This window comes from Parasteatoda tepidariorum, chromosome 8, assembly GCF_982258835.1.
Source record: "Parasteatoda tepidariorum strain Cologne lab strain chromosome 8, Ptep-v5.0, whole genome shotgun sequence".
Classification (NCBI taxonomy): Eukaryota; Metazoa; Arthropoda; class Arachnida; order Araneae; family Theridiidae; genus Parasteatoda; species Parasteatoda tepidariorum.
This window is the reverse complement of record NC_141762.1, coordinates 105866377-105887112: the sequence shown is the minus strand read 5'-3', so window position 1 is coordinate 105887112 and position 20736 is coordinate 105866377. Positions and strand designations below refer to the sequence as shown.

Here is a 20736-nt window from a genome sequence, read left to right as displayed (position 1 = left end):
CATAGTAAAAGATTAAAATTATCAGAAGAATTAGAAATAAAATCAAACAAAATTTATCAATTTAAATATGCTTTAATTAAGTTAATGTGGTTCATCGAGAATTGCATTTTATAGAATTAAATAGTATAAATCTTCCACTGTATTATTAATAGATCAACAATTCAGTATAAAAGTATCAGTATCATTTGAAACAAGTTCTAGTTGGTAAAAAAAATTTAATAAAAAGGATTAAATTATTATATAAAAACAGAACTAATAATATGAATAAGCAAGTCTTAGATAGCAAAGCTGACCATTGAAGCCCCAGTTTAATTTATAAAGAAAAACTCAAACAAAAATACTAATTAGTAAATGAATTAAATACAGTAAAAACTTGAGTATCTGAAAGGCACAGATTTTCAGCAAAATTCCAAATATTCAAGAATCAAAAACCTTGTTTTTCGGTATTACCTTATTTTTTTGAAAAAGAACCCAGACTTAAAAAAATTTAAGACATCATGAAATCCACATTTAAAAATAAAGTTAAATTAACTATAATTGTTAGAGACTATAATAATGGTAAATGAAAATTATGAAGATAAATAAATATTACGAAATATACAAAGATTTTGTAAAACAGATAAAATAAGTTTAAAGTGTCAAAGTAGAAAATAAATAATCTGCAGGAATCATAACTAAAGTAGATTAAATAAGTGAGTAAAAGTACTACGGATGAATTAATTTTTATACCAAAAGAATTTACTAACTTCCTTTTAATGAGATTGTCGAAAAGTTCTAATTTTTTTTAAGATTTTATTTATTGAACTTTAGAAAATGTTGATTACAAGAGCAGTTAGTTAAATTCCAGATAGTCGGTGTTTTTCATAAAATTCTTTTGAAAATGTAGTTATACTAGTAAAAACACAATGTAAGAAAGTAACAAAAGTATTGGTACCTTATTATCAACAATGTTAGGATCTAAATTCGATTCAAGAAGCACTGATACACAATTCAAATAACCACTTCTCATACAAGCATAATGTAGAGGTATACCTCTATGAGAGAAAAAAAAAAAGAATTAAAAACCGAGTGACTAAAATCAAAGGACAGAAAAATACATCATTCCAAAGAAGTAGGGGTTGTCTCCGTATGTAGAAAATAATATGTAAAATACATGCACAGAAATGTGCAGGGTTGATTGTGAGCCCAACTCAAAATTCCTGAAAATTTCTTGAGTAAAATCATTCATGACGGATTTCAAAAAATTAATGTTAAATCATTGATATTTTCAAAACATTAAATTCTAAATAAATTATATACAGCATAATTTAAATGAATAATTATGTATAAGTTTACTTTTATCTCTAATCACATTTATTATTCTACCAGAAAAAAATATTTACAAATGAAAGATGCCAAGTATAAATTCTAGTTCTAATATTTTTAGATAAAATATACGAGAATTTTTATACATAAATGTGATAGATGATTTCTTGAAACTTCTGGACCTAGGATTTCTGGAAACTTCCAGAACGTGGTTAGGGAAAAATCCGGAAAACCAGATTTTTTCCAGAGCACAATCACCTCTGCATGTGACCCAATTATTATCTATTCTAAAGCAATAAAATAAAAATAATTAAAATACAGGACACGTTTTGTGGTTAAAAAAACAAGTAAATTCATCATTGCTGGATATAATTAATTCAGAGTCATTTTTTTAGTGCTTAAATAGTCGATCCTTTTTGCTTTATCATGCATATGATTATCATATATATGTATGATGTTCAGTATTTTTTTTTAAATCCTAATTGGGTCACATGGGTTTCATCTTCATTTTACGGAAACAAGCATATGCATTTACTGTTTTTTCATTTGCATTTACTGTTTCTTTCATGGCTGTTTTTTAAAAATTTATTTTAAAATTATGATTATCGAAAATTACGATTGAATTTATTTTAAAATTTGATACATAGTTAGATGTAAATATATAGACTCATTTCTGTAAAATGAGGAAAATGAAATGGGTGAAGATATGTGACTCAATTAGGATAAAAAAATTCTGAAATAAGATGATGAAAACATTTAACTATGTATTTCAATCAAAAGGGATAGACTAAAGCAAAAACTGAACAAGTAAAAAAAGAGTTATTATGAAAATAATATATTTTATATCAATGACTGTAACAGTAAGAAAAAAATTATGAAACCAATTTGAAAAAAATTGAGTTACTTAAGATTAAGATGATAAATATTTAAGTCCTGTCTTAATCATTATTATTTATTAGTTTAAATAAAATAAATAAATAAAATTAAAAAATCATATTCTAGCATGATTTAGCATTGGAGCACTACTATTTTGAAATTAAAAAAAAATCCACAAAGTTAATGTAAATACATAGAAATTCATTTTCATTAAATGATGAAAATGAAATTGATGGACAGACATGTGACCTGTTTAGGATTCAAAAAAAAAAAAAAAAAAAAAAAAAAAAAAAAAAAAAAAAAAAACAATTGAACAACATAATGCGGCAAAAAACAGGCAAATACCATAAAAACTACTAAAAAAAGCTATACTAAACACAAATACTGTGATCGGTATTCAAGAGATATGATTTTACCTGTTTACATTACTGAAAAAGTTTTTGTTAAAAGTTATTTTTTTATTTCATTGCTTTACACGTTACTATACATTACTAGACAATTTGACAGACCAAATTAAGCTAATTTAGAAAAAAATAAGTTCACATTTTGCTCTTTTTTATCAGTTAAACAATGTAAAAAGATAAGGTCTCAAATTACAATTGAAAAATTTTAGTTGTACAAAATTTAGACAAACAAAAAACTAATAGAACTATTCTAAAGAAAACGAAAATATCAACCAAAGCAATATAAAACCTATTAAAAAGGATGCATTCAAAACAATTACAGCTATTATACAGATTCAGATCTATAGTCAGAAATATACAAATCTAACCTAATAACAAGGATAGATTTCACAACTAATTAAAAGAAAAGCATTAAAAAAATTTTAACAATGAATTTTAATTCAAGGGGTGGACAATACTCAAAACTGAACAAATTGAAAAAGACAAAGAGTTATAAAACTAATAAAAAGAATAAAACTAACTACGTGAAAAATGACATTAGAGCTAATTTGAATACACAAACATTAATTTCTATTAAAAGATTAAATTAAAAAAGAACTTTTTTTCAAATTGAACATTGGAAAATAACATTACTTAGAACTTATGCGTTATAAAATGATATTAATATAAAAAATCAACACATTTCTTTAAAATATATAGTGAGATTTTTACCCAAAAGCATTCTGAATGTTTGCAGGCATTTCTTTGTGGAGTAACATTTGAAATAAATATGCATGTCCTCCTAAGGCACACGTAAATAAAATCATTTATATTATAAACAATTATTTATATATGGACATTTTGGTCAATTCTTGGTTTATTCCTGTTATAAATTTGATTAGTCTATTTTGATTTAGACATTCCATCCCATTTCTTACTTTTTGTTATTACAGTAGCTATGTTTCAATAGCCTTAAATATAATTTAGCTTTGTTTATTAAACTATTTATTATTTTTCAGGTGACTGAAAATCAGGAATTTTAAATCATTTAAAATTCCTTAACATAAAACATACCATAATCAGTCAAATGACCGTTTAAGAACTTTTGAATCGAAAATGTGTTTATTATCTTATCGTTTTTGCACATTTGACTACATGACTTTTTTTAACAATTATATTCGGTTAATATTCTACTATTATTATTATTATTTTTTGTATTTTGTCTGTTTCAAATAATACTTGTCGTATACCAATTTCTACCACAGCCAGTCATTTGACAGGGAGAAAAACTTATTGCTTTATAAGGTTATCGAATCAGAAATTACAATATAATGTGTGTTCAACGTATTGCATTGGATGAGTTGCACATTTCTGCAGACTGTTGCATAGTTAGTTCAATCAGATTAACTGTGACTTCAAATGTCGAGAAAGTACCAAAATTTTAGATTGGCATTTTTGTGTCAGAAAAAGTGGCAAAAACTAAATGTTTTGGTGAGTAGCTTATATTTTATTTTGATAGCTTTCCTTAATATTTAACTAACCGTTAGTTTTTACCCAGAAAAATCTCGAAACAATCAAGACAGCAAAAGTTTTTAGAAGAAATAATATTAACTATAAGAATAATTATAAGCATTATAATTCTTATAATTATAGAAATAATAGTAATTAGAAGAAATATGTTTGCGGAAAATGTACAATAGAAACACCCTGTATATGTAAAAAATGACTTAAGCAATGATTTAAAAATTCTTTTTCTTTGTGTTTGTAATACATAAAAATTGGCAATATACAATTTGTTTAATTATAATAAAGTTTTTTTAGTTTTATTTCCTTCCTAACATCCATCTTTGATACATTCAATCAAGAAACATAAAATCTGGTCATTTGACAGGCTATGGTAGAAATAGGCATGTATTAAGTGTTGGTATGTTTAGTGCAGGATAAAGGCAAATTCTATTGCAAAAAAATAATGCACGATTTTTAAATTCAGAATTATTTAGTTCAGAACAGAAAGTAAGATAATTTTATTTTGTTGCATAAATGAACAAATAATGTGAGTCTAAGATTAGTATATAAAATTTTGTTACAGTACTGTCGCCTTAAAAAAATAAAGACGCTTCAATTAGTTAATCTTTCTTCATACCAATATTTAGTTCAAATTTGAAAAAATTTATTAATCCAATATTTTTAAAATCACTGTAAATATGCCACTAATATATTTTTTAAATATGTAATTTAGAGGATGATAACTCAATTCAAAATTAAAAAATTCTACGATATGAGTAATGTATTGATAATAATAGATTATCTTTAAAATCAAATGAAAGAGACAAATCAATAATTGTGAATCTCTAATCTATAAGAATTTGTGACTACATTTGCTAAAAATAATAAATAAGGGTACGACCCCTTAACTCACAGGCTTTCAGCAATGGCGTCATTCCACATTTGTCTTTCTTATTGATAGGCACGCCATGCTTTACCAATAACTTAATTGTAGATAGATGACCTTTCAGAGAAGCATAATGAAGAGCTACAAGATAATTATTTAGATAAAATTGACTACTTAACGGTAATTAGATAAAAGGCTGTTTAAATATTGCATAAGCACTCAGCAGGAGAGAGGGAGTTTGCCATCTACTTATTTTTGCTGCCAAGGGAGGAGGGGAGTTAAGACCAATGCGTGTCATATTAAAATCATCTTAACACAATACAGAGTTTTGATCTTCCTGAATTAAATGTAATTATCAGGGGCTCACAGAAAAACTCAAAATTATTACATGTTCAGCTGGGCACGCCTGCAGAATATGTTACATTGATCGAATGAGGCTAGGAAAAAATGCAGGTAATTTTTTATCTAATTAACAAAACAAAAAAATTGCTAGAAAATTTTGTGAGGATAAAAAATGTGTCACAAAATAAAACAAAATGCAAAAACATTGTTAAAAAATTTTTCTCTGTAAAAATAATCAATATATACATTTTTAAATTTTGTTTTAATATATTAATTTAATATGGCAGTTTTTTTATTTGTTATTTTTAATTCCTAAATTTTATACAGAGTTTGCATTCAATTTCAGAAGAAAAAAAAGAGTTAGTGCTTGTTAGAGTTAAAATAAAATTCCCTGACAATACCAGGTTTTAAATGTCCATGGGTTTATAAGCAGACCTTGAATTTTAAATAATTGTTTTAAATTAAATAATTATTGTCCTTCGTTAAAAAAATATTATTAAAAATATTATGGGAAATATAAAATGATCTGATAATTTTCTGCCTTCCTGGGCAGGTCTACAAAATATACCAAACATATATATATATATATATATATTAAAAACAAATCAGAAAAAGTAAGCATTATTATCGAAGAAGTATTACTTTACTTTTTACTTAGAAGTATAACATGAAGGAGTGAGCATAAACATGGATATGATTATTTTGTATGTTCATTGAATTTCATCAAAGATGTGAAACAGATGCTAAGTTAAAGTTATAAAATCAATTTCCACAAATATATATATATATATATATATATATATATGCAAAATATGTATATAAAATGTATATATATATATATATGTATAAAAGAAACTTAATACCTGTCAAACCATTTATGTCAGAACAGTCCAGTACAACTCCATTCTTTGCCATAATTTCAATGACGTCATTAGCATTGTTTGCAGCAGCCCATAAAATTGCATTCCTTCCACTGGCATCAGCAATGTCATAAATGAAAGATCTCGATAAAAATGTTTCCACAACTTTCCAGCAAAATATACAAAACAATTCTTAAAAATTTCAGTAGCTTCAAAAACAAAGTGTTGAAAAGAGATTTAACTTGAACTTTAAATGCATCGTAAATATTTAATAACTTTAAATACACTGAGGAAAATTCATAAAAATTAAAATTTCTCAGCTGTATCTACAACATGTTAATTCAAAGACAGTTGTTACACTTTTAAAGTTAGTGAGAAGGAAACTTACCATAATTATGCATCTGATTCATTGCAAATGTTTCTTTTAAATTTTTTTATACACTAAATCATGAAAAACATTATTTTTAATTGTTATTACATGTTAAGTTCATACTTACCTTCTTAACTTTTGCCTGGATGCAGCAAGTTATAAAAGCAATGAAAACCAGAGCTTGTAATTAACATATTTAGCTTGTTTGACAAAATAACATACTTAGCTTTCTTAAGAGTTTTGATTAGGGAAGCATATAATTTAGTTTTATTTGATTCATTATATTTATAATCTCATCAATAAATATGATTAGAAAAATATGATATAAATTTAAAAAATGATAAATTTAAAATATGATTGCCTCATTTAAATAAACATAAAATGATATGTATACCTGGTTATGTTTTACTGAGTAACATATATAGCTGCCAACATGAATAGGAAAAAAATCCAGCAGATTTTATCAAATAAAATAAATTTCAAGATAATGTACTAATATTTTATACATACGGAATTTTAGAAGTTTTTATAGTCATCAAAATAAAAAAACTGCTATGTTTTGCAGTTATGATTTACATTAAATGAACTTGATTGAAACTAATTATTATAAGTGAGGCTCGCTTCCTTATGTATTAGTAATATTTATTTAAATATTTAAGCAAGTAATAATCTGTGCAAAACTTTTATTTTGATAGGAAACTTATTCAATTTTAGGAATTTTCTAAAATGTATAAAAACCATCAGAATTTTTATTAAACCAGTAGACCAGGGGATACTTGCAGAATCGAGTAATCTCCTGGAAATTCCAGTAGAGTTGGCAACTATGAATATGGTAGGTAATTGTTGTAACTCTAAAAAAATTAATTTAATAATGTTTAAAACTAAAATAATCTGTAAAATGTTTACAAAAATAAGGGTTAGGTTTTAAATTATTTATTGGTCTCTAATTACATATCTTCGTTTTTTAAAACAGAGAAAAATATTTTTTTTAAACAGACATTCATTAACATACAAATAAAACACCCAAATTGAAAATTTATTTTTCTTCAGAGAAATTAATAATTTATTTTAAAACTAGAACTCTACTTTGCATTAATTTAAGTAAGAAATTCATCTAGAGAAATATAATTGCTCTTTTTGACAAATTTGAAATATATTTCTGTAGTGAGAAAGTTTTAATTTAAAATACAAGTTCAAAAATCCAAACAGGGTTAAATATGTTTAAAAAATATAACCATATCAAATTATGAGGAAAACTTAGCATTTATATTATATATTTACTACTTGGCATTTATACCATCATCATACTATACTATATATAAGGCATTTATACTTAATATTGGCATTTATACCAAAAATACTATATCTAAGTATGAGGGGAAAAATTGAGTTAATTTTAAAAAAATAGCTTAATAAATAAAAAAAACCCTACATAAATTATAAAAATAATACCAAATGCAAGAGCAAAAATTTAAGAATTTCTAAACTTTAGTTAAGTAAAATAATGAGGGAAATAGAAGATGTAAAGAACTTATAAATGAACAAAGAAATATGTTTCAAAAATGCCATCATGCTGATAATGAGAAAAACGGATATTTTGAATTCAGTTAAAATGTTTTAGCCTTATATAGATATAAGAAAATCACAGCTACATAAGTGACAAAAATAACCCTCAGAACCCAAAATAGCATTCAGCATGTCTTAGTTTTAATTATTAAGTAAATTTATGGAGAAAAAATATGCTAAAATAAGCAAATAACATATCTATGAACATTGTGAATATGTAGAAATACAATAAATAAAATGTAAATGAATTTCTTACAGCATAATTATGAAAAGCAACATAAGGTAAAGGAGTTGCACCAGAGTCATCAGCACTAGTCTAAAGGCTCTTTTTCAATAAAATATCAGCAAAGCCTAATGCACAAAAATATGCATCATCAACTATAATGACATAAAAAGATATTGCCAAATAATAATGCTAAAGACTTAACTAGTTAGTGAAAACTTGACATAGAAAAATTTATCTATCCAAAGTTGATCAAGATTTGGCAAAATGAATTTTGAAAAAAATCAGTTATCAGTCAAAGTCCTGTAATCACATTGCTTAATATCAAATAAAAACCATTTTTTAAGTAAAATGCTTAGATTTCTAACTAAAATGGATAAGACTATTGTACAATTATCACAAACTAATCCTTGATTGAAAACAACCATAGTTATTTTTATTCAAGCTCAACATCTTCATGAATTTATATATGCAAAGACTTACAATTTGTTAGTAAGATTTCAAATTAAGAAAAAATTATTTAAAATCAGGAAATATAAAAAATAAACTCTTCCAATTTTCACATGACAGAGCAAATCAATCTTCCTTATTTACATGGATGTAACTGAAATATGTATAAGTATTAAACAGCAAATTATTACATTCATATATATATATATATATATATATATATATATATATATATATATATATATATATATATATATATATATATATATTCTTAAACTTGAATTTAACTTCTTGCCTCTGGAATATATTTGGGAAAAACGCGCCAAAAAAGAAAAAAATGTCTCTTTAATTTTGCTTCCTAATATCATCAAAATGTTAGAAATAGATAATTTTCTATAAAAACAAAATTTTAAATGAAATAACTACCATATTCAACATTTTTACATGAATGGGAAATGTTAATGTACAGTAATTTTTCTCAAATTACAGCAAAATAAATTGAATGCCATAAATTTCAAGATAAATATAATAAACTAATAGAAAAATATTATTATTTATATCAACTGTCATGAATTCCATCCAAGAGAAGAACAGCAGAATTTGAAAAAAAATCTGACAAATGGCTAAAAAGAACAGAATCTTTCTCAGGAAAATTCAAAAACAAGTATCACCATCCAATGGAAAAATGGTAAATTACATATTATGCATTGGAAGTGAAACACCGATTTTTCTCTTGCGCAAACTCAGGCCAGCATTCTAAAATTGGCGCATTTGCCTTACCCGAACAGAGTTCAGGCATTACAGGCAAAGGGTTAAGTTATCAAGTGAATATTTTAGATTTAAATAAAAATTATTTATAAATGTTTTTGTATAAAAACATTTATAAGATTAATATTATTGATCATATAAAGATGTGTAGATATTTAAACAAATTAAGAAAACACTAATAAATTCACATTACAATTACTGAATGGCCTATGTTAAATTTTTATTAAAATCTGTAATTTGGTCGATATTTCTTCAATGAAAAAAAATTCATTATTTTTGAAATGAAAATACAACAAGTATTGAAACTAAAAATTTTTGTTAAAAGTAAAATGTTCCTACATTCATCCTATTTTATAATTCAAAAATTATTAAATGTTTAAATTCAATTATTTTTTTATATAAAATGGACAAAAATATAAATTGCATAATTTAGAATTGAAAAATCTGTAACATAAGGTTTCTTCCTGTATTTGCTAAATGTTAAAAGATTGGAAGCTCCTCAATTCATTCTTTTTTTAAGAACTTGCCATTAAAAGATATTCAGGTTTTTTTTCTTTCCATAAAACAATTTAAGAGTGCAGCAAATTTCCATGAAGAATGTGGTAAAGTCATGATACAATAAAAAGTCTCAAATTTTTTACTTCATTATATAGGGCAGTTAATCAGGCATCTCAACTCTCATAATTAAAAAGAAAATCTCAATTAGTCCTTATTAAATCAAATTATTCAAAGGGAGACTAAAATTTCAAAGTGCTGCTTGCTGACTGCTCTATGAGTGCAAGAATCCAGCACAGTATAAGCGCATGCAGATCCTCGAGTCATTGAAATGATTGGTGCTTCTACACGATAAGTATAATGGTACACAAGAACAGACTATGGCTCAATGAGTTGTGAAAATCATTAGTAAAACATTGTGAAAACCACGCTTTTTGTTACCTGTAGTGACAATCAATGTGGCAAAGAAAAAATTTAATTTAGGAAAAGAAAAAATTAAGCAATTTTTACAAACACCCAATCTAAAAAGCATCTTTAAGTACTTTTTAAAAACGTTCTGTCCCCTGTCTTTATTCATCGATCAATATGCCCATTGAAATTCTTCTTTATGTTCGTAGAAAAAACAAAAAAATTCAAAACAAAAAGAGCTTTGGACAATTAAGGTTTTGAAGTAGAACTGGTCAAATGCCTGCATTAGGTAAAAGCAAGAATGTAATTTGATACAATAGAAATGAGATTAATAAGAAAAAGACTTTTGTTCATACATATTTAAAGTTTGGTTATAATTTTGCTTACATACATCTGCTGACGAGATTTTTTTCATGTTGGATATTCCCATGCTTCAAAGAATGCATAATACCTTCTTTTCGTGTTCCCTCTGTGATTTATTGTGTTTTTGAAACAACATAAATTGCGTATTTGGAAATTTTATAAAGCTTAAGCTGAATTACTGGACAAGTGAATTTTGTTATTTTAGTAATTAGTTATAGGATGCACTCTATTCAATGAGGAAAACAAAAAGTCCAACTAAACACGTTAATTGATATATAGGTAAAAAACGAAAATTGTGGTTGCTTCTTTGGAGAGACAAAACTGATTTTTGAAGACAAATTTAGCACCAAATTGGGTTAAAGCTACACTTTTTGCTCAATGAACAAAGTTCATTGAGCAATGGTCATTAGTTCATTGAACATTAGAAGCTTTGGAACAGCTGAGAGCAATTTTGAAGAAATATATATATATTTTTTCATTTTTGAGCAGAAAGAGCCAAAATTTTGTTTTAAAGTATTTTGAGCAGCTGTTCCAATTCAAAAAAGAAAACTTACACGAAAAAGTACTATGCAAATGCTGTTATAATATACATGCTGCTGTGCTGGAGATTTTTTGCTACTGGTATGAAGGTATGTGAGCTATTGTAGGGTCCCTTACTAAAGACATATAAGTCATACTACAAATGTGCCTAATCATCATAAAAAAATTTTCCTGTGTTTATTTGTGCAACTTAGATTAGTTTAAAAGTTTTCTTTGAACTGTGTCCCCTCACAGTACATAAACAAATTACACCATATAAAATTCTTTTAACATTGTTAACAATTGTTTGACATGGGTTTTTATTATTAAAATGTAAATTGAGCAACAAACGCAATGCATGAAAACAATAATAGTAAATAACTCACAAGACGGAAATACAGTTTAAATTCATTTTTAAATCAATTTTTACCTTTCTTAGCAGCTCAATGTAGAGGTGTGCAAATACATTATCTAATATATCTGTGTTGCATGTTTCCTTTGAAACCTAAAAAGGGAAAAAATTGAAAGAAATTTAAAAATAACAGTCAACTATATATTGGCAATTGGTTCAAGGAAAATATGAAACTATTGTCAACTTAGTAAATTAATAAATAAAAACAACAACTTTTCTCAGAAAAATTCTTATGAATTGTTAGAAATTACAGAAGAGGATCACATTTTTCAAAAAAATTAGACATACTTTTTTGCTAATACTCCTAAAAGAACAGCTAAGCATGAATCTTTAAAGCTTGTTTTTGTTGTTTGCAATAATGGATACAATGTGAGAATAGCACAGTTTTGTGTGGCAAACAATATTAATATCTAAAATATCATCAGAAAGTTGTGATTAAAACTTTATTTAAATTAATTTCTATCAGCAATTTTTATAAATAATTCAGGGCAATATCTTTTTGTCTCTGTTTCAGTGTTGTTGATTAATTTCCTAATTTAATACTCTATAATTAAATAATAAATTTTCTATCAGATATTAAAAAATTTAGATGTTGTTATTCCAATACGGAAATTATAAAGAATTTTTTTATTACTTTTCTGTTTCTGTATTTTAATTTAATCTAATCTTTTTAATAAAAAAAAATCTAAAGTTTTTGTTGACATCACATATCTAGGGGTTTGTCCAGGCCTAATTTACTACCTCTTAGCGGTACCTTCACAAATTCAACTTCAGAAAAAATGGTAGTTTCACGCAATACTTTTTCTTAATTGTATTTTTGTATCCCGTGAGAAACGATAAATCCATATTTTCATCACATTTTTGTGTTAATTTTTCAACATAATTTTTACGAATTATGTCTAAATTTTTACAAAATAGGTATCTCACAGAAAAACCTAGACAGATTTCTGATATCAGTCTATATTAGTAGCTCCTGGACAGGTATTATTCACAATCTGTACAAAAAATTAAAGATAAAAAACAGCCTTAATTTAAATTTTTTTAAATGTTTTAAAATTACCAGAAAGCGAACTATTCAATGTTTCCAGCACCTACAGCAAGATGTAATGCTGATCTACCCTCATAATCTTGCCAATTTATAAGACTTTCTTCCTTCTAAATTAATTCATAAAGCAAATATGTAGTTTTAGAAGAACACAGGAGAAAGTAAACATCAACAAAAATAAATAAGACTCTCTCATAATTTTGCCAATTTATAAGATTTGCTTATTTCTCCTAAAGAAAAAATATGTACTTTTTTTTAAAAAAATAGATCAAAGTGAAGTAAGTATTTTTTAAAGTTGTTCATAAAGTCATTAGATATTTTTAAATGAACACAGAACAAAGTGAACATATACAGAAATAAACAGAATTCTCAAAATAAATAAAAATATCTCCTCAGAATCTTGCCAATTTATCGACTGCCGCCTTTCTCCTAAATTAATTAAGTTAATACATATTTTTTTAAATGAACATAGAACAAAGAGAATGCTTGGAAAAAAAACTGAATTTGCTAAATTAATAGAATTGTCTCTCAATCTTGCCAACATATATACATATATGAATATAGGTTATAGTTTTATATATATATATATATATATATATATATATATAGGTTATAGGAAGTTAAAAGGCACATAAAAGGGAATATATATCTTTTAAACACAAGGAAGTGAAAAAAGAATCTCAAAATAGATTTTTTTTTCTGCTTCATAATAATTATTAATCACAAACTTTAAGAAAAGTGAGACGGGAACAGTAGGCCTTGGCCCTCCAGGGGCTGTCATGTCACTAAGTTCAGTTTAATCATTATTTATAAGAAACCCCCCCTTTCTTAAATTTATTCATGAAGTGAAAAAAATATCTATTTTTTAGGAAAACACTAAATATAAAAAATATAAATAAAGTTCACAAATATTAATTTTTGATTACACATCGCTGGCACCAAAATCACAAATTCCTCAATTATTAACACAGCAGATTTGTATTTTTACCACGGCGCAAAAGATATATTGTTGACATTTACAACAAATGACAAATTAAATCAAGGACTTTTTTCTTTCTTTTAAATTAGTGAATTTATCCATAAAGGGAAAATTAATTCCGTTTATATGTTAAGAATAAATTGAGTATTAATAACAATAAATAGAGTCCAATTATCCATTTTGTTTATGTAGGATTTTCAAATTATCAGTCATGCGGGGATAACATCTCTGTTAAATTTTGAGAAACAAGGAAAACAACTTACCAAGAGAATTTCAACACAATCCAATGCTCTAGAAGTAGGATTTGTAGCAGCCCAATGAAGAGGTGTTTTACCCTGATCATGCATAGATTAGCATCCTACAAAAAAAGTATTTTAAAAGTAATAAACAAGTAATAAAGTTTATAGTGAGATTAATAAGATCAAAGATACTCAAATTTCAAACAGAATAGAAATTTACCATAATTTCCTGTTTTATCCACGAAGGTGGACAATCTGTAAGGGCAGAAATTTCAGTTCTGTTAATAAACACCACTGGCATATAATCTGTGGATTATATGGCAGTTTGTTTATTGCACCAATCTACTTTTAATTATGTAAATAAAAAAATATACAATGTAACTTTAATAAAAAATGTGAAAAAATTGAGTATGTGAATTCGGAGATGAGAACCAGAGCCTGATTGAAGAGTTTTTCGAGGGAAAATATATTTTACCAATGTTCTTCTTCGCAACTCCAAACTTGCATATGGGTGATTCTTTCTAAACATGACAATTTTGACCAAATTTTTTTTTCAAATTTAAAGTCTTCAAAATTATCTAAAAATTTTTTTGTATGTTTCTTTAGTTACACTTATTAATATCTTACAGGCAGCAGTGTAGTTTATTGACATTTGCTTGAGAAACAAAATACAATAGAAATTCATCATATCTTGAATGCCAGGAAAATGACAGATTAGTTTTGAAGTCTAAAAAACAGTAATTTTAAGTTAATAGTAAGTAACTCATCTTAGGCCTTTATGTTAGATGAACCTTAAATTGTTTAAATTAATTATTTTTATCCACCATAGGAAGAATCAAAAATTTTTTTTGTTGTTGCTGATATGTACAGAAAAAAATTGTGTATAATAATCAATTATTAGATAAATAAATAACTTTGATTACACTCAAGCATATTACAATCATACATAAGCTTGGTATTAGGTTAATATTTGCTTTCCCTCCTTACTGTATTAGCAGTTAAAAAAAAATTCTGGTAACACTTTAATGTTCTGGCATTCATAAGCCAGGATAATGACAAATCCACCATTTTATAGCATATAACTTTACTTTAATTTAATATTTTGGCTTAAGACATTTATATTCTGCTGAAAACAGGATTTCTTAAAATAACTCACATAAATCTATGTAGTTTATGTTATTAATGATTTCAAAAAGCCAAGAAAATGACAACACAAAAACCTACTCACCTTGAAAAATTTTTTTTAAATAGATTTCGAAGCAGAAAATTGGTTCTTTAGTCATGCAACAAGACATGTTCATATAGCAATCTATAGGAGACTAATCATATAGGAGACTAATCAATCCATTAACATAAGATATTGATTGCTGGCTCGATCTATTTTGGTTATAAACCACTAACGAAAAGTAGCCAAGAAAATGACAGATGTTCTTGAGACAAACAAATTATTGATAGAAAAAGTTATTTTAAACCAAGTTTTTGTAAATAACACCCTCTGCGTATATTCTAGAAATGCTTACACTGGTTGAGATTAAAAAAATTAGATATTGAGAAATTCATGGGAAGTTTTGAAGCTAGTTATTATTGGAAACATTGTTTAGGACATACCAGGAAAATGACATTTTGAAGTTCAATTAAATTTTTTAACTTTACAAAACAGTCAATGCTAGTGCAAAGTCATTTTAAAATGCTAACAGCATCGATAAAAAGATCGATCAATCTCTTTAGAAAACTTTTATTACCAGAAGAGCTTGCTATATGTATGGGCAATGGCATCCTTGCTAATAATCAAAATAATTGTAAGCAGTATAAAGCAATGGTAGAAGCTAAAAAATTTGACAAAGTAATTCCCCAAACCAATGAGTAAAGGGCCGGGATAACCTGGTTGGTAGGGCACAGGTCCTATGTCCAAGAGTTCGTGTGCTCGATCCCAGGCAGGCCGAAGATGTCCTGTGTAGTAAATGGAGACTGATGCAGGTAAAATCTGTTGAGTCGCAAAGTCCTCCATGTTTCCAAAACAAATCAATATCTCTGGGGGTACTGATCCAGGAGTTTCCTTGTCTTAAGGATTGGTTTCAAAATTACAAGGCTATGGAGTTGAACATAGGTAGTCATAAATAAACAATGAGTATGATCCGTGGTGGCTCAGGGGGTAGAGCTCTAGCCTTCTAATGAGATGAACCGGGTTTGAATCTCAGCGATGGCTCGTCGATACGAATTCCGCATCTGGCTCATACTCAACACAATGTTGATGTGAAATATCCTAGGCGATAAGACAGATCACAGGTTAGAGTCTCCTAGCTATCAAGCTAACCGTGGGAGGTTTTCATCTCCATGTATCCCGAATGTATGTATTACCAGTAGTATCGATTATCTGTAGTACGAAATCCCCACGAATTACAGGAGGAAGTAGCTTGATTGTGGTAAATTTTAAATATTACGAGTTGCCTCGAGCAACAGCATTCTGCCAGATGATAATGAAAACAGTTATTCTTTATTTTGATGGGATAACATGTTTTGCTTAATCTAATAATGTAAGGTAATCCAGAAGCAGAACAAATAATAAATAAACAATTTTAGTGTTATTGTGTTAAAATTTGTGGTAAAGTTTTGAGCAGGATTTTGTAAAGTTGTTCAGTATTAATTAATTGCAGCTGATCTCTCCCCATACGTAGAACGGGTATTTAGCTAGTAAATTAATACAAAAACAATGATTTTAGTGAATACTTTCTTAAAGGGGAGACGTCATATGACATTTGGAATATTCAGCCAGTAAAGATGTTTGTGTTTTAACATACTTAGTATGTAATCATTGTTACCAGTATACCATTACAGTTAACAAATAATATTGTGATAAAATAAATGTCACAAAAAATGTTTTTTTCATTTGATTCTAAGAGTTAGCAGTACAAAACATCCGCATCTGGCTCTTACTGAACAAAATGAAGATAACAATATAATGTAATGTAATGAATAACAATATAATATAATGAATATTCAGATGAAGATAAAATTTAAGAAAAGATTAAAAAGTTTTATTCCTCTTACTAGAGTTTGTTTTCCTTTAACTGCTCAGATCTTTTCATCAATTCTTTAAGAGTGTTCATTGAAGCAATGTGAATGTAGGAACCACTACATGTTTGTTTTTAAATTTTCAAGTCAAAAAACCCTTTTGCACCTAAGCGATGATTGTTGATATGCACAGGTCCCACTGTATTCTCAGGGCACTAGTATCAGAAATATACATGTGATTATTTATTTATTTTTTAACTACATCTGCAACAAACAACAGAATAACACATCTAAAACATCGAAGCAAACAAAAATTGGCTCACCAAAAATTTAAAAATTAATATTTAACAACGCATTTAATCTTAAACAGGGTCTGAAGTTCATTTTTGCTTAAAAACTTCATTAAGAAAAGCTATTTTCCTTAACAAAGCTGAGCGAATTTTAAGCACATGTCTTTTAAAACAAGTAAATATTTCAAAGAAATATAAAGAAAACACAAGAATTATTGAAGGAAATTAATTATTTTAAGTTAGTTTTTTGGTGATCCTATCTAACGTACATGGTATCTCTTTCTAGACCTTAAAAGCTCAAATAAATATGAAAAATACTCAAGTATTGCAGTAAATTTTTACAATCCAGTTGTGCTATAACCATTTTTAATACTTATTAGTAGTTTGAATTAATCTTAATAATTTTCTCGTGAATACCAATGATGAGTGATGTTGACTGACGGACTTTTTTGGAACTCTCTGCAGTATGCAGTATTTTGCTTATAGCTCACTTATCGTAGAGTGAGAATTTTAATCCCCTGAAGAGGGGAGATGGCTTCCCCTGCTTTAGCAGCTCGATGACCTGAGCGCAGTATCATCAAAAGTTAATTTTTAATTTTTTTAAAAATTTATTTTATTTAATTTTTTTATTTCCCTTTCATTACTTTAGTTGTTGTGGTAGTTCATTTACGTCGCACTAGCTATTGGTGACGGTCTGGGAAACATCCCTGAGGATGATCCGAAGACATGCCATCAAAATTTTGATCCTCTGAGGAGGGGATGGCACCTCCGCTTCGGTAGCCCGACGACCTGCGCGCGAAGTTGAGCACTTTACGGTAGCACAGTTTAACGAGGACCAATACCGCACACGCTCGGTCCCTACGCAGACTGATCCAAGTGGTCCACGCGCACACTGACCGCAGCCAGTGATGCTTGACTTCGGTGATCTGCTGGGAAGCGTGTTTTAACGATCAGTCTACTGCGGGACTTCATTACTTTAACGTGAATAAAGTTTCCTTTACCAAAAAATTATTCGTAATTTTTAAACAGCGTTTAATATTTAATTAAAAGAAATAATTTTAAAGTTTTTATTTCATATTTTTCTAAAATTTCTTTTCCAATATTTTAACGTGAATAAAGTGTTCTTTACCAAAAAATTTTTCTTTTTCTTTTGAAAAGAGCGAATAATAGCTAAGAAGCGGATAAATTTCGGTTCCGATGCTACGCATTTAAATGACCCTATATCTCCCCTAAATATTAAAATATAATTTTCAAATTCGTCCAGAAATTATTTTGTTTAATTTTATTCTTTTCTTTTTCAATATTTTAACGTGAATAAAGTGTTCTTTATCCGTAAATTATTATTTTTCTTTTAAAAAGAGCGTACAATAGCCAAAAAACGGATAAATTTCTGCTCCGACGCTACTCATACAAATGATCAAATATTTGTACTTATCATAAGCTTATGATTTTTGAACTCGGCCAGAAATTATAGTTTATTATACTACGCAATCGTACCAAAGGAATTTTTATAGAAAATTAGGGGGCCCACAATAGGCTAGAATAGATTCCTTTAAAAAAAAACGCAGAGAAGCTCTTTTGGCATAATAATCAGGACAACAGCTTGTGAGGCGTAAAAGGGTCAGAAGCACCACAGGCTAGTTAGCCGAATTAGTAAGTTGTAGAAGTTGTAATTAGAAATATGTGGACCGAGGGGTTCGAGGTTCGATCCCGGTCAATGGGAAATTTTTAATTTTCTTGATTTATTTTTATTTATTTTCAATATTTTCAATATTATAACGTGAACAAAGTGTTCCTTATCCAAAACTTCTTATTTTTCTTTTGAAAAGAAGGAATAATTCGCGATCGCAACGCTGGAATATGCCATCAGGGGAAACGACAGGCTCCATGCTTTTGGCCCTACACCTTTACCTCTCCTCCTCTTTTCAGTTGTATAGGATTGTTCTATGATATTTTCCTTCTTCTTAATATTTTTCGTATTTAATTGTCACAAATATTTTCGTAAAATTTCTAAACCGCTTTCTATTAGAGTTATATTCTATGTAGTTTTCAGTTGCCAATAGTTTCAGAATTCGAAAGTTTTTAATCTATTATTAAAAAAAATATTTCCTATATGTAGGACCCACAAAAATATGGAAAAACACATTGAAAAAATAATATAATGCAAAATAGGCGAAAGAAAAAAAAAAGAAATTTTTTTGAAAAGTTGATAAAGCTGGGGTTCGAACCTGTTCCCCCTCGCCACAGCCGTCAATTTCTAGTTCGGTGGCTTGACCACCAGACCACTCGAACACTAGAAGCCAGTCACGATTTCGCTTCAAAAGCCCTCTCACGTTCCGCTATGCCATAGACCTTTGAGGGGCCCCCAGCACCCCCTAATTAATCTATAAAAATTTGCTCCAGCGGACATGTTAAGACCATTGACCCCTACTTAGGGACCGAGTTTGAAAATTATTACTTAATATTAAAGAGAGTTACACTGCTTCGAAACTCGAACCCCATCCCGCCATTTTACTTTATTTTTTATTCTTTTATTATTGTTACATTATGCGTTCTTTAACAAAGAAAGATGCACACTTTTACTCAAAGAACACCTTACTCATGAGAAACTGACGAATATATTGTAAAAATAATTTAAAACAATGGAAATAAGCCAATTTTCCTGCATTTTTCCAGTTTTTACCCATTATTCGCCTTTTTACCGAATTAAAAAAATTATTTCCTATTTGTCGGACCCACTAAAATATGGAAAAACACATTAAACAAATAATATAATGCAAAATAATCGGAAGAAAAAAAAATGAAATTTTGAAAAGTTTATAAGGCTGGAATTCGAGCCTGGCCCCCTCGAATCCGCCGTCAGTTACTAATCCGGTGTCTTGACCACCATACCACTCGTACACTAGAAGACAGTCACGATTTCGCTTCAAAAGCCCTCTGACGGTCAGATATGCAATAGATCTTTGAGGGGTCCCCTGCACTCCCTAATTAACCTATAAAAATTTTCTGCAAGCAGATATGTTTGGACCATAGACCCCTACTTAGGGTCCGAGTTTGAAAATTATAACGTATTATTAAAGGGAGTTAGACGGCTTCGAAATTCGAGCCCCAACCCGCCATTTTATTTTATTTTTTTATTATTATTCCTTTATGCGTTCTTTAACAAAGAAAGATGCACTATTCTACTCAGAGAAAACCTTACACATGATAAATTGTCGAATATATTGTAAAAATAATTTAAAACAGTGGAAATAAACCAATTTTCCAGGATTTTTCCAGTTTTTCCCCATTATTCGCTATTTTCCCAAATTAAGAAAAATTATTTCCTATATGTAGGATCCTCTAAAATATAGAAAAACACATTGAAAAAATAATATAATGCAAAATAAGCGGAAGAAAAAAAAATTTTTTTTTTTAGAAAACTTGCTCAGGCGGGGAT

General features: G+C 27.8%; 2 protein-coding genes across 12 annotated transcripts in view; both read right to left on the bottom strand.

The window, feature by feature from the left end:
* LOC147806632 (transcription-associated protein 1-like) overlaps positions 1–6038 on the bottom strand; it is a 59155-nt gene extending 53117 nt beyond the window's left edge. Inside the window, exons 1-2 of the mRNA XM_087169589.1 lie at positions 4984–6038; positions 935–1034 (exon numbers count right to left, since the gene is read on the bottom strand). The gene's annotated coding sequence lies outside the window, so the exon portion shown is untranslated. The remainder of the gene's footprint in view (positions 1–934; positions 1035–4983) is intronic.
* A 144-nt stretch (positions 6039–6182) lies between these two features.
* LOC147806631 (uncharacterized) lies at positions 6183–17777 on the bottom strand. 11 transcript variants are annotated; one of them, XM_087169584.1, is made up of 6 exons: positions 17331–17777; positions 17044–17222; positions 14192–14250; positions 14020–14114; positions 11751–11825; positions 6183–6271 (listed from the first exon to the last, which is right to left on the bottom strand). In XM_087169584.1, the coding sequence occupies exons 4-6, from the start codon at positions 14101–14103 to the stop codon at positions 6230–6232; spliced, it is 201 nt and encodes a 66-aa protein (XP_087025710.1). In that variant the 5' UTR covers positions 14104–14114; positions 14192–14250; positions 17044–17222; positions 17331–17777; the 3' UTR covers positions 6183–6229. The 11 variants fall into 11 exon arrangements, 6 of the variants coding, with proteins under 6 accessions (XP_087025710.1, XP_087025709.1, XP_087025708.1 ...); XM_087169583.1 differs by having other exon boundaries at positions 14216–14250; positions 17331–17776; XR_015436059.1 differs by lacking the exon at positions 14192–14250 and adding an exon at positions 12793–12887 and having other exon boundaries at positions 6189–6271; positions 17331–17773.
* Positions 17778–20736: the final 2959 nt, after the last annotated feature.